The following is a 13,871-nucleotide window of genomic DNA, read 5'->3' on the forward strand; positions in this document are numbered from 1 at the left end:
CTCAGTAGTTCTCCTTGTTTCCCACTGCCAACCATGTTTGTGCTGACCCTTCTCTCTTCAGGTGTGTGACTACACTGACTACAGTACTGCCAGCTGGAAACCATTTTCTTTCATGATACTTTGTCCCTGCTCTGACCCACTGGATACTGATTTCCAGTCTCTCAGAAGTAACTCCAAGTACCGACAAAAGAGATGAGAAACGTTGACTGTCAAGTGGAATGGAAAACTCAGCTAAGTCTAGGAACTTCCCAGAATAGATGGAGGAAACCCAAGTCTACGAGGTATGTGGTTTCTTTCTGTGGGAATGGGGTCAGCCAGGAGCAGTAGCCCAGGCAATAACCAGCCCTCTCCAGGATGGCAGGGCATGAGTCAGTGAGAGGCTGGTGTGGGTGCCTCTGCTCTGCAAGTCCTTGGGAAGGGAGTGAAGTCAAAGGCAGACTGACAAACTGGAGAACAGGGAAGGGTGAAGGGAGCAGAGTTCTCAACAGGTTTCCAATCAGGTGAAACAGGAACAAGGGTGAAGGGTAATAAGCTAGAAAGCCAGGGATAGTCAAAAGCCATGGCCTAACACATGAGTTGCAGAAGTAGAGTTAGAATTCAAGGAGCTGTCATCCTAGCCTGAGGATAAGTCATCCCTGTGCGTGGTGACAGGCGCTGGGGAGGAGGAATGTGGAAAAGGCTGTGAGCTGATGCCGAGATGTTCAGTGCACATGGGGTGGTAGGGCAGGCACGTGGGCCTCAGAGGAAGAGGGTTCATGAGAAGAGCATGTTCTCTAGGTGCTGCTCTCACCTTGAATCTAGTATAACAGATACCATCTATTCAGTGCCATGCCCATCAGTCCTATGCCTTGAGACCTGTTATACCCATTCTACAGACAAGGAAGTGGTGAAGGAGAACTAGGATGAGAACTCAGACGGGGCTGCTTCCTCAGCCGTGGTCTCCTGCCTGGGGAAAGGGTTAATGTTCTCCTTGCCAGGAAGTTGTTCTGGGCTCCATGCCTCAAATCCAAAAATGAGGAGCAACGATAATGTCACCCTTGTGGTCCAAATACCGAATCCTTCCCAACCCCACCCTCCTCTGACATAGACCAACAGAGGACAGCTGCTGCTACCACAGAATACGCACGGCAGGGCGTGGCTGGTGAGAGACCTCATGGGCTCCAACGGACCCCAAAATGCGCAAGAAGAGGGGAAGGGGGCAACTGTTGAGAAAGGGCTCAGGAATGGCCCACCCATCTAAAGGTAGTTTATCTAAAACCTGACCCTCCCTTCAGAGTTTTCATATCTATTTTTGTATATCCTATTTTTTTTTCCTTCCAAGTTTTTGTACTTTAACTTTTTAACCAATGGAAATGAAATTCAGTGAGCCCAATGGGGGTAATGATAACACTCGTGATATCCTAGGCCCATGCTTCCCCACAACACATAGGAATAAGGGCCCCAAACACAGGCTCCCTTTGCAACCAGCTCGCTTACCCCATCTTCCTCTAATGCTGCCAAGGGCTTGTTGATGCTGTTGACAAATTTGTTGACGTGCTCAAAGTGCTTTGTCATTTCTGTGGCTAAGACCATGTCGATAATACTCTGGCGCAGCATCCGGTAGTCATTCCTGTTTCAGACAACAAACGAGAGAGGCTGCTGCCGGTTACTGATCCAGACCAGACAGATGTTCCTGAAAACAAGCTATTATCTAGGACACATGTCCACTGTGGCTAAAATTCTAATGCACTGGAAGTCAGTGGCAGGGCATACTTTAAAAGAATGTGCAAGTTAAAGGTTTTACTGCCTCGATTGCTGTTAGCAAGGGGAACCTGAACAGAAGTTAAAATCAGAAGCTTATGGGTAAGACTATAGACACAATGTTCATGGTGGTGTCGTTCTGAAGTAAAAAGCACATAGTTCTTAAGATAAAAAAAGATGGAATGCAGCAGGGGTGACCAAAGCCAGCTCTCTGAATGAAGACGGAGGTCTGGGTTATGAAGAATGTACTCTATACAGAGGAACCTTGAGACCCAATAATTTTAGTGCCCAGAAACGTAGAGGGCAGACCTTCTGAAAGCTGAGAGAATCACAGGGCATACTTGATTACCTCTTCCTCCAGCCCTTGTTTTTATTTAATTACTTTAAAGTTTTTATTTTTTGAGAATGGAAATGATATAATTAAAAATTCAAAAGGTACATAAACTGCCATCTCCATTCAGCCCCAGCTACGCTGCTCCTTTCCCTGGAGACAACCAAAGTTACCAGGGTCTTGTGAATTTTTCCAGAGGTAACTGATATACATACAGGCAACTATGAATAAACTAACTTTAAGTCCACGTATGAAATTCTAAAACATGGCAAAAGGGAGTTATTTTTAAAATCCCTTAAAAGTTTAAAAGCCTTCCTTAAAAATCCAAATTGGTAAGTGTTCCTCATGACAGATCACTTCTTCCACCTAACAGTTATCAGGCCCCACACTAGACACTGAGGGCACAGTGAGGAAGAGAAGACATATGACACTGTGATCTTACAGCGCTTAACAGTCAAACCAGAATCAGGCAAACGAAGGAACCTGGGACTGAACAATTAATGTGAGGGGTCAGGGAAGGCTTCCGCAAAGAAGTGACGTGTGAACAGAGACAACGACGAGACGTCTGCTGGGCAGAGTGGAGTCTTCCAGGCAGAGATGTAAGGTGACAGCTTCTCTGGGTCTCTCGAGGTGTCTGCCTTATACTTTGTCGTCTTGGAATGTCAAGACACAAAGGAACTGAACCTTGAAAACATCGTGCTGAGTGAAAGAAGCCAGACACAAAAGACACATATTGGGGATGCTTCCATTTATATGAAGTGTGCAGAACTGGCAAATCTATGGAGAGGGAAAGCAGACCTAGAGCTGTGGGAGTTGAGGGGGGAATGGGGAGAGACTGCCAATGAGCTCGAGGTTCTTTTGCGAGGTGATGGAAATGTTCTAAATTTCGACTGTAGTGATGGTCACACAACTCTGAATAGAAGAAAAACCACTGTACACTTTAAACGGGTGAACTGTAGAGTACATGAATTATATCTTAATAAAATTGTTTTTAAAAAAATGAGAGAGGAAACATACTTTCCAACTCGTTGTTCTTACCTCTCCATGTTTTTAAAGATGTTGCATTTATCATCACCAGTGGTCAGCTGGAAGGCCAAGGCCGCGTGGTGTCTCTCGAGCACAGCAGTGTCGTTATACAGAATGGCCAGCTCACTCCCAGCATTGCACAGGAAGGAGTTGGTTCTCCCGGGGTGGTCCAGGTCATGGACAGTGGCTGCAATGAGGGCAGTGACCTCATCAAGTGGATCTAAAGTTTGCTGAAAACAAGAGATCATTTAAAAATTGGGGCAAGGCATTGAAAGCAAGGTAGCCTTCTGGGTAGTAGTTTTCTTTCTGCCCTATTACTTTAAGGTAAGGATATTTCGGATTTCTGAGAAAAGCATAATGTTGAGCAAACTCAGTTTTCCCATCTCCACTCAGACACAGTTTCATCTTTGCATGTTTATTAGGAAACATTATCTGATTCTCAGTCTCACACAAGTTAAGGACTTACCAAGACACAGGGTGTCCTCAACAGACAGGAGTCACCTCCTCAGAAAGTCTGTCTCTAGACCCATCACAAAAAAAGGCCTTTAGTCTGAGATATTGACTTAGACCAACATAAACTAGTATTACTGAATAAAAGAGAGAAATAATTTTTTAAGTTATGCATCTCTTACATTAACTGGGGATTGGTCTATAGTTTTCTCCCCCCTTCTGCTGCTACCTTTGTCAGGTTGATTTCAGGGTTTTGTGACTCTGTAAAATGATCTGGACGTTTTCCATCTTTTTCAAGACTTTGAAACGGTTTATGTAACATGGAAAAATTCCTTAAAGGGCTAAAGAACTCACCTGTCCATCTGGGTCAGGAGCCAGGTTTTGAAGAAATTAGTTGATAGTTTAAAAACAACTCCCATGGTACTGACCTCTCTCTTGGTTTTCTACTTCCAGCATTAATTTGATTTAAAACTCTAAGTACAGAAGTGTATGGTACTTTCTTCTATTAATCTCCATTTCAAATGCGTGTATTTCTGTGTTTACTGTGTTTTTGATTAGTTTGGCTAGAACTTAATTCTCTTGCTGTTTCAAAGAATCATTCTGGATTATCACTTTGCTCTTCCCATTTTATAGGTTTTGATACATAGGCTTCTCATTTTGTTGTTTTCTAAACTTATTTTTGGCTTTATTTCCTTGCTTATCCCTAAATTGTTTGAAATATTTTCTCATTTGTAGTGACTGACATTTTTTATTTAACTTTTAGTTATTAAATCCTAGTTTTTGTTGTGGTTAGAAAATATAGACTATGAAATTTTGAAGTTTATCAAGACAGTAATTGTGTCCTAGTATAAGATCATTTTTGGAAATATTCTACAAACACTTGAAAACAGGGTGTGTATCTAATAAATCAGTCTTGTAAAATTTATTTAAATTGAAATTCAACAGTTTTATCTTTAAATGGGTGAATTTTATGATGTGAATTATATCAATAAATGCTATTAAAAATTAATAAGTTAGCTTTCTGAATATATATTTGCATGTTATCTATAGAGGAGTTCAAAATCAATAAATTACAGCAAAAGTTAGGTTGTCTTTATATGCTGAACCATATTGACACAGACATCTCTCCCTCTGCCATTTGTCTTCATGCTTTATAAAAACAGCCCTCTCTCTGGACTCTTATTATGCCTACAGTCTGTTGTTATTAAAACAACAACAACAACAAAACCCGAAAAACCAAACTAGAGGGAAAGAGAAAGCACAAATGGGAGACCCAGCTCTGAGAAGATAGGATTTCAGGGTGGGGAGTGACTCAACACGTCCACGTGCTGGAATCATCCCCGCACGCTGCTCTCCTCCCTACAACTAACTAGTCGCAGGTACAGATGAGGTAGTGGGACTGGGATGCACTGGCCCTCACTCTGCTGACTGCCAGGGCTGGTCCTGGCCACCATGTGGCCTTCCTCAGATGCCAGGACATCAGGCAGTGATGCCTCGCTGTCTCATTCCTCCCGAGGCCCTGTTTCCTTAGGTACAAAACCAACGGTTTGATTCATCTGCTCTCAAGTATACAATACTTCTGAAAGTGAAATGGCCACGCACTAGAGCTCCCTGGACCCTCTGTGCCATTTTATGATGGATGCTGAAGGAAATAACACAAATACTTTGGCAAATCAGTGAAGGTCTAGTTGCTGCTTCGAAAATTTCCCCAATGAAATAATTGACAACGTGAAAAGGCTTTCTAAGGAAGCTTCGTTTGGGAGTGGGCGGTGAGTAACACTCCCTGAATGGAACCTTTCTCCCGTGACGCCCTCCTTACTGGGACCTACTCCCATCCCCCTATGGCCTCAAAGCTGGAGCTAAAGCTGCTACATGGCCCCCAGGCAGACCCTGGGCCAGTTGTGAACGGCCACCAGTAGGTGCCAGTGGCCACTGCACCTGATGCTAGGAGCCTCGCCCTTCCTCCCCTGCGCCGACGAGATGGCGCAGGACAGGCACTGGGCTACGAAAGGAGCCTGCCGTCCAAGTGAAGTGGACGGTACAATCAGGAGGGTACCCAGGAGGGTGTGGGGACACGGAGGAGGGTGCCCCAGGGAGGGCTTCCTAGAGGAATGAAGGCTGGTGTTGATTCCTGAAGGGCAGGGGGAGATGTGAGGGAAGCCGGCACCAGCAAAGGGACCGGCATGTCAAGGGCAGGAGCGTTAGAAACTAAAGTGGCTCAGCACAGCCCAAACATGGCCTGTGTGTTGCGAGCGGTGCACACCATCTGTGGGGTTTGAAGCTTAAATCCTGTGGGAGATGGGAGGCTGCTCCTGGGACCCATATGGTCAGAGCGAGTTCCCTAGGAGGCCGGGCAGCCAGGAGTTCTTGTTTGGCACCATCTAGACGACAAATGACGGGGCCCTGACCGGGACGGCGGCAGGGGCGTTGCGAGGAGAAGACGATTCTGAGAACACTTAGGGGTTGTAGTCAGCAAGGTCAGATGACCTACCAGGTGCTGGGGGCTGGAGGAGAGGAGAGAACTGAAGATGACCCCAGGCTTCTGACATGGGTATCTGCTGGGATGATGGGACTCTGGGCCAGGCAGGTGACCCTGGGTGGGAGCAGTGCTGGGCAAAGATGATGAACTTGGTCTCAAACCCCGCTGACTCTGAGGGATGCGGGGGGCCCTAAAGGGGCCATATCCAACCTTGCCTGCAGGGTCAGAGTAAGACCCCTCAGAAAAACAGCCTTCTCCTGTTCTTGCTGGCTTCCTCCCCGGAGAACGAACCCTGCTCCTTATTCTTCCAGGAATGGCTGGGGTCATGTCATGAAATCATTATCAACTCCCCAGAGCCACAGCGTGGCCTCCTGCCTGACTTCTCCTGTGGCCGCCCCTTTCCCGGGCCAGGCTGCACCCGTGCCGGGCCCTCCTGAGCAGTGACACTGCACAGCAGCCCGCCCCACTGCTCCTGCCTGTTAAGCGTGGAGCACAAACCCAGCTCACCTTTATCCTCTCCTTGCAGAGAAAATAGGCAGTGGCGTGAAGCACATCGGCAGAATGTGTAGAATTGTGGTAGGGGTTAGAAGCGTGATAATTGGCTTCGATAATTTGCAACCACGATCTCAGCGTTGTCTCAGAGCATTTTAAGACTTCACAGACTCCAAAGCGAGCAAATATTTTGAGACCAAGATAAATCAAAGGCCTACAGAGAAAAACATCCACAGTGTTAAAACAAAGCAAAGAAACAGGCAAAGTGTTGGATCTACTCAGATCCAACAAGCAAACCCGAGCCAGGCTTCAGAGGGTGCGCAGGGCAGCAGAGCGGAGCCTGTGCAGCTGGCACATGGGTGGCACACGGGTGGCGCTCTGTTGCCCTCTCTCCTGGTAGCCAATGCCAAGCTCTGGGTGGAGCCCAGCTCCAATTCTGGGAGCATTCATTCACCTGGTGCGCCCCACTGGCTGGGGCGAGGTTTGTTCACCCTGCCCTTCCTGATGCAGACTCCTACTGACACTAGTAGAGTCTTCAAATCAACATGCTGCCAGGCTAAACCTGCTCCAGCTTAAACCCTATCCTCTCCTTTGGACCTGCTGGACCTATGTCATTGGCCAGATGTCCCGTGTGGGAGAAAACAACAGTTCCTGATGACAGCCTATGAGCCAGAGGCTGTCACATGTCATGTGACGGTCTCGACAATCTGGAAGTGGGTGTTACAGTATGAGGAGGTTTCCCCAGAGAAGGTGACGAACTGGCCAGCAAATCAGGCCCTTCCTTGAGAAGTCACCTTCATCCAGCACCTGGCCTTTGCTTGGAAGATCAAGAAACTTGGCTCTGCTGAGGCAGTATCCAGAGGTGGTCGGGCTCACAGGACTTGAACAGACCTGCCTTGTCCCAGGTTCACACGAATACAACGTACCAGTATGTAAACCAGGTACCCAAAGCTCTGTTTGCCACGGGCATATTCTTTTCTACAGTCCTTGGCTGTGTGGGGTACCTGGACACAGAATGTTTTAGAGGGTCGACTCACTGTGAGCATATGAGCCAAGGGTAGGGGCTGGCTTGGGGACCGTCACCCAGACTGGGATGAGACCCGATGAGTTATCCCACGGCCAGCAGAGCACCCCTCTCCTGCAGTGGCCTTCTGTCTGCCAGGGTCCGGACCTCACCCTCCTGAAGGTTAACGCTGGCTGGCAGCAGGCTGGGACACCCTTTCCTGTGTGCCAAGCCAACCACACGCCTTTGCTTGACCGTTCTTCTCCAGCAAGGTACAAAATTGAAGGTAAAATCCCAATCCCACCCTACTCTCGGTGACCACGTTCAGATCAGGATGGCTGGAGTTTGGGGTGTCCCCATGCCTGTCACCAACACAGCAACCAAGATCTGGGGACAGCTCTTAACAATGTGTATGTTCGTGTATTTCTCATTTTTAGTTCTAGGCTCTGAGTGGGGCTCTTTGCTGCTATCTCGACATACCACTACCTACAGGAGAAATTAATAACCATATTTTACAGAAAAAAAAACCTCTGCTATTTGGAGAGGTTAAATCACTTGCTCAATTTCACGCTTGCTCTCTCTGCGGAAGTCACAGCCAGGCAGACTCCCCTTGGCTTCTCACTGATCCCCTCGTTGAGGCCTAGGCCCTGGTGACTCAGGGCACCTGCTGCCCTGCTGCGCTTTCCTGAGCCTCCTCCCTGACCAGGGACTGGCTCTGTGCAGAAACCATACTCCTTGGGTGGCTTTCTCCACACCGGCCCTTGGAATCAAGCTCTCTGTCTGCCGAGCTCCACGTGGACTCACCTTTTATGAGTGGCAGCCTCCAGTTCAAAAATATCAAAGTCCCAGGATTCCTCATTTTCCATGGCCTGAGTTATCTGTGATGGGATGTCGTGAAGGGAGGTGGGGGTGATCACACTGCTGGAAGCCTGCTGAAGGTCTGCAAAGTGATGTGATTCGGAGAACAAAATTAAGAGGCTTTACAGCATTAACTGTTCCTTAGGGAGAACAGTTCTGCTTCAGGGGACGGTTGCTTTGTTTCTCATTTTTGATGATACACCGAAAAACTTCTGATAAAAAAAAATTATCTTAAAACTTTTACCTGAAAAAATTATTTTCATCACTTAAGCATGGCTATAATAGTAATAGTGGTCCAAAAAACTAAAAAGGAGAAACTTACTTTTTGTTGAAAGAACATACTCATTCCTGGATGGTCTTCGAAAAACGTCCTGATAAAAATCAAGGAAAGAAGAGAAAGGGAAGTCACAGCTATTCTGTACTCCTTGAAAACCCCAGGACAGCGGGCCCCAGAGGACGCTGCGGGCAGCCCTCCCCATCAGTGCATGCCGAGGCTTCCCTGTGCTCACCTCTGCGGCCAACCCCGAGCTCAGTCACTCACCCAGGAGCACACAGCCTGACGCTGCACGGACCTGCTCAACTCCGGGGTAGGGGCATCACCAGGACGGCGAGCTCGGGAGACTTCCCAGAGCCCAGCGTCCTGCTGGCACTCAGGACCGGATGACGCCCCTCTGCCCTCAACCCTTTCCCCCCGTTTCCTGCCACCCTCCTCAACGCTCGTGGACACCAGCCTTCCTCAAGAAAACTAGATTCTTCCCTGCTCTCTAAGCACCCTTGCTCCACCCCCAAGCCCCGGAGGGGCCCCTCTCCTCAGCCCTGCGGTGCTCTCTCCCCATGCTGCCTCTCTTCACCCCTCACCCCCGGGCACTATCCCACCCCGCCCCTCATCCTTTCTCCCCACCTCCTCACCTACAGGCTGGAGGAGCCTCTGTCTCAAACAGACAAGACCACAACTAGACATCATCATCGCTGGGAACCCTCTACCCAACTGATTTTTGCTTAAAACCTTATTTTTATGAAATCAAGTGACTTTAGAAAGCAGGAATTAGGAGGGGGGATGAATTTTTACTTCTGAATTTTGTCACCAAGACAAAAAGGTGACAGATGGCAATGGAATGATCTGTTTTCCACCAAGTTGTTCTTCCCCTGTAAGGCCTCTGTACTAGATGGGGTGGAGGAGGCATCTAGACCCCTCAAGAGCCCATGGTATAAAGCCTCCTTCTAATGAAATGGTTCCAAGGCCTTCCTTCCCATGAAGTCACCAAATCTGTATAGGATGCTCTAGAGGGAAACCACGCCCCATTCACTGGTGCCTCTTTTTTTCGGGGGGGGGGGGGGTTGGGGGGTGGCGCCACGCTGTGCAGCTTGTGGGAATCTTAGTTCCTGGACCAGGGATCGAACCCATGCCCTCTGCAACGGAAGCACGGAGTGCTAACCACTGGACCACCAGGGAAGTCCCCCTGGTGCCTCTTTAGACATAGACAGTCATTCCGTTTTGTAATATGGTATGAAATATTTCATAAATTTTTCTTTTCTGCCCATCTTCAAAATCTTAAAACTAGCTAGCTGTCTAGAATGTGCTCCTCCCTTCTCTGCTTCAAGCTGTGGTCCCCCTGGGCGGCAGGCAGCAGGTGGGTGATGGCTCGGCCAGAGGGCAGCAATGGAGGGTTTAGGCCTTGACTGAGCCCCACACACAAAGAGCGCTGTGTAGGCCAGCACGTAAACAAATAACCTGAGAAAACAAATGAGAACAGCAGGATCTAGCCAGCAGCCTGGTCAAATACACTTACAGACATTAAGCCCCCAACAAGGTCGATGGCATGAGGATCATCGTCCTTAGCATCGAATTGTGGTGAATATAATTCAGTGGTTCTTAGAATTTCCAGCACACGATCTAAGGCTTCTGTCACAGGCATGGGACTGCTTTCCTGGGCAGCACTGATGATATTGATTGCCTATAATACAGAAAGAAAATGACCTGAGTTTCATAATCTTAAAGACAATGGGAAAGCAATCCAGAGTCAGGCTGGCAGTAGGGCTCAACGCTAACTTAAGGCTAGTTAAAGTGCTCATGTCACGCATCCTCTCTCTTCAGACGAGGCAGCTCCATACAACTAGGAGCATCGTTATTGCTGTGGGTCCCTTGGTGGTTCTTCTTGCTGAAAACAATCAACCGGGAGAACAAGGGACTCCCATGCTCAATGGAGACGGACCACAAACTGTTTCACCTTGGTGATGGGCGCCTCAATCTTCATGGAATGTATCCGGGCCGTGGAGGAGCGTCGTCTCTGGCTGGAAACTGTGGAGAGATCACGTGATACAGAAATCAGGGTGTTCACAGCCTTGGGTATCTGTCTCCCTTCCCGCCCCAGGCCCCACCCAGCGTGCTCAGCTGCACAATGAAGGGGTAGGACCAGAACTACCTGGTCGCTGAGCTTCCTTCCCATCCTAACAAGCCTGGGATTCTGGCATCACCAAATCTGCTTCCTTCAGCTCTAGGCACTAGGTTGCACGTGCACCCACAGACTGAAGTTCTGAGGTCACAGGCCAGAGAGAAAACAGAGGAAACAATCTAGCAAGTCAGGGCCAAACAGTGAGCCTCTTTTTGTGTTTCTAACAATAAGGCTTTATAATTATTCCGCTTGCTGCTCTCCAGGAGTGAAAATGTTCTGAAAGACAATGCCACAGAGGCTCCTTGTTTCATATATGGCGGGAGCAATAAATACAACTCAATTAACTGAAATACATGAATTTCTGGTTCAATTTTTCAAGGCATCCTTTGGTGCTTTCCACTGTTCTGCTCAATCTAGACGGGTTAGGTAAATATCTTAAGTGAGGCAGGCAGCAAATCTTAGACTCTAAAGTTTGTTAATTTTTTTGTTGCTCCTGTCAAGATCCAGTTCCTTTGGGGTGGGGAGAAGCCTGGGCAGTGAACTGGCAGGAAAACATATTCACATAGTGTTCTGTGTCTCTCCCTGAAAGCCCCACTGTCAGGCCAAATGCTGTTTACCAAAGGTCTTAAAGGACCACAGACTGTTCCACAGCCTGATGCGTCAGCCTTATTTTACCAAACTGGGGCCCAAGGAGAAACAACCAAGATTAACCAACTCAGGCGCTCTCAAATGCTCTAAATTTCAGAGACCAACAAAACTCCTTAAATCTAATTTTGGTGATCAGCACACGGTTGCCATCTTTCCATTTTACCCAACAAGGTCATTAAACCAAAAATAAAAACCACTCTTCTATCACTATATCATAAAAAGACTTGTTCTCATTTAAAAATATAATGAACGTGACATATACTTATAAAGACCAAACAATAGTGTGAATGCAATAAAGTAAGAAAAAGAAAGAAAAGGTATAAAGATTGTCATGACTGTGTATGCAGAAAGTGAAAGAATCTACAAACGCTACTCTTATAATCAATAAGCTAGTTTATCAAGGTTACTGGGTACAAGGTCAATACATAAAAATTCAATTATATTTCTATATACTAGCAACAAACAATTGGAAACTGAAATAAATAAACACCATTATGACAGCACCATAAAAATCAATATTTAGGAATAAAAGATACGTAACATTTATACACTGAAAATGCAAAACATTGCTGAGAAAAAATAAAAGGCAACCTAAATAAAGACAAAGAGCATGTTTACGTTTTGAAAGACTCAGTGTTACCGAGATTTCAATTTTCCCCAAATTGTTCTATAGATTTAAGACACTCCCAAATAAACTCCCAAGAAGCTGTGTGTGTGTAAACTAACAAGCTGATTCTAAATGTTATATGGAAATGCAAAGGACCTAGAATAGCCAAGATAATCTTGAAGAACTTTATACTACCAGATATCAATACTTACCGTATGACTGTAGTAATCGATCGTGGTATCAGTGTAAGCAAGGACTAACAGAACAATGAAATAGAGTCCAGAAACAGGCCATATATTTATAGTCAACTGGTTTACAATAATGATACTACTGCAAAAGATGGTTTTTCAACATGGTGATGGGCCAGCTGGGTTTCCCAGTGGGGGGGGGGGATATTAATCTTTGATCTCTACCTTCACTAGATGTAAAAATTAATTTGAAATGGATCACAGACCCCAAGGGAAAGATAAAACAATAAAGCTTCTAGAAGAAAACATGGGGGAATATTCTTCATAACCTTGGGATAGAGAAAGATTTCTTAAACAGGACATGAAAAAAGCACTAGCTATAACAGAAAACACTGATAAAATGAACTTTAAGATTCATTAAGAACCTCTGTTCATTAAAAGACCATTAAGAGAGTGAAAAAGCAATCCACAGACTAAGAACAGTATATTTGGAATACTTATATCTATATCTAGAATATAAAAAGAATTCCTACAAACCAACAAGAAAAAGATAAACAACCCAGTGATAAAAATGGGCAAAAGGGGCTTCCCTGGTGGCGCAGTGGTTGAGAGTCCGCCTGCTGATGCAGGGGACACGGGTTTGTGCCCCGGTCCGGGAAGATCCCACATGCCGCGGAGCGGCTGGGCCCATGAGCCACGGCCACTGAGCCTGCACGTCCGGAGGCTGTGCTCCACAACGGGAGAGGCCGCAACAGTGAGAGGCCCACATACCGCAAAAAAAAAAAAAAAAAAAAAAAAGGGCAAAATATTTGAACATTCACGTCACAAAAGAGGATATCCAATGGCCAGTAAGCATATGAAAGGGGTGCTCAACCTCATTAGTCATCAGGAAAATTAAAGTTAAAACCACATCCAGTAGAATAGCTAGAGTTTAGAACCCTGGTATAACCAAGTGTGGGAGGATGCAGAGCAACTGGAACTCTCATAGGTTAATGATGGTACATGGTACCACCCACACTGGGGAATTGTCTGCAGCTGCACAAAGGCCCAGCTATTCCACTCCCAGGTAGGAGATGAACACACATGTCCACACACACACAAGATACTTGCATAAACATATTCACAGCAGCCTTACTCTGAACAGCCCCAAAGTGGAAAGGTGAACACAAAGGGCCATTAATAACAGAATGGATAAGCAAATTGTGGCACAGTCATACAGTGGAGTACCACCAAGCTACAAAGAAGAACGGTAGCACCTAGCAACAAGGATGAATCTCAAGAACACTAAAGTGAGTGAAAGATGCCAGACACACAGACAGTGCATACTATACGACTCCATTTCTATGAAGCGCAAGAAGAGGCCAAATTAACTTATGGTGCAAGAAATCAGTGGATGCCTCTGTGTGGTGAAATATGTGCGCAAGTGCAGGCCTGCACGTGTGTAATTTCTGTATCTATTTTGGGCTGGGTGGTTACAGTCTATACAGTTCAATGTACAGAACTGTCAAAACCTACTGAACTCAACACTTAATATGAATTGTATTATATGTAAATTATAAGTCAATTAAAAAGAACAGTGGTTAAAACCCACAAACATTAAAAGAAAAGTGTTTTAACTCTCAAAAATACAGAAATGGACAAAGTAATCCAAAGGAT

General features: G+C 46.2%; 1 protein-coding gene across 2 annotated transcripts in view; it reads right to left on the reverse strand.

Moving 5' to 3' along the window:
- PDE8A (phosphodiesterase 8A) overlaps positions 1 to 13,871 on the reverse strand; it is a 136,598-nt gene that overhangs the window by 15,670 nt on the left and 107,057 nt on the right. For both annotated transcript variants that reach the window (XM_060005363.1, XM_060005362.1), the window contains exons 13-19: positions 10,608 to 10,678; positions 10,170 to 10,334; positions 8,702 to 8,750; positions 8,326 to 8,461; positions 6,534 to 6,732; positions 3,110 to 3,327; positions 1,477 to 1,609 (exon numbers count right to left, since the gene is read on the reverse strand). In XM_060005363.1, the coding sequence (XP_059861346.1) occupies positions 1,477 to 1,609; positions 3,110 to 3,327; positions 6,534 to 6,732; positions 8,326 to 8,461; positions 8,702 to 8,750; positions 10,170 to 10,334; positions 10,608 to 10,678 (971 nt within the window). The remainder of the gene's footprint in view (positions 1 to 1,476; positions 1,610 to 3,109; positions 3,328 to 6,533; positions 6,733 to 8,325; positions 8,462 to 8,701; positions 8,751 to 10,169; positions 10,335 to 10,607; positions 10,679 to 13,871) is intronic.

The sequence above is a fragment of the Delphinus delphis genome, chromosome 2 (genome assembly GCF_949987515.2).
Source record: "Delphinus delphis chromosome 2, mDelDel1.2, whole genome shotgun sequence".
Classification (NCBI taxonomy): Eukaryota; Metazoa; Chordata; class Mammalia; order Artiodactyla; family Delphinidae; genus Delphinus; species Delphinus delphis.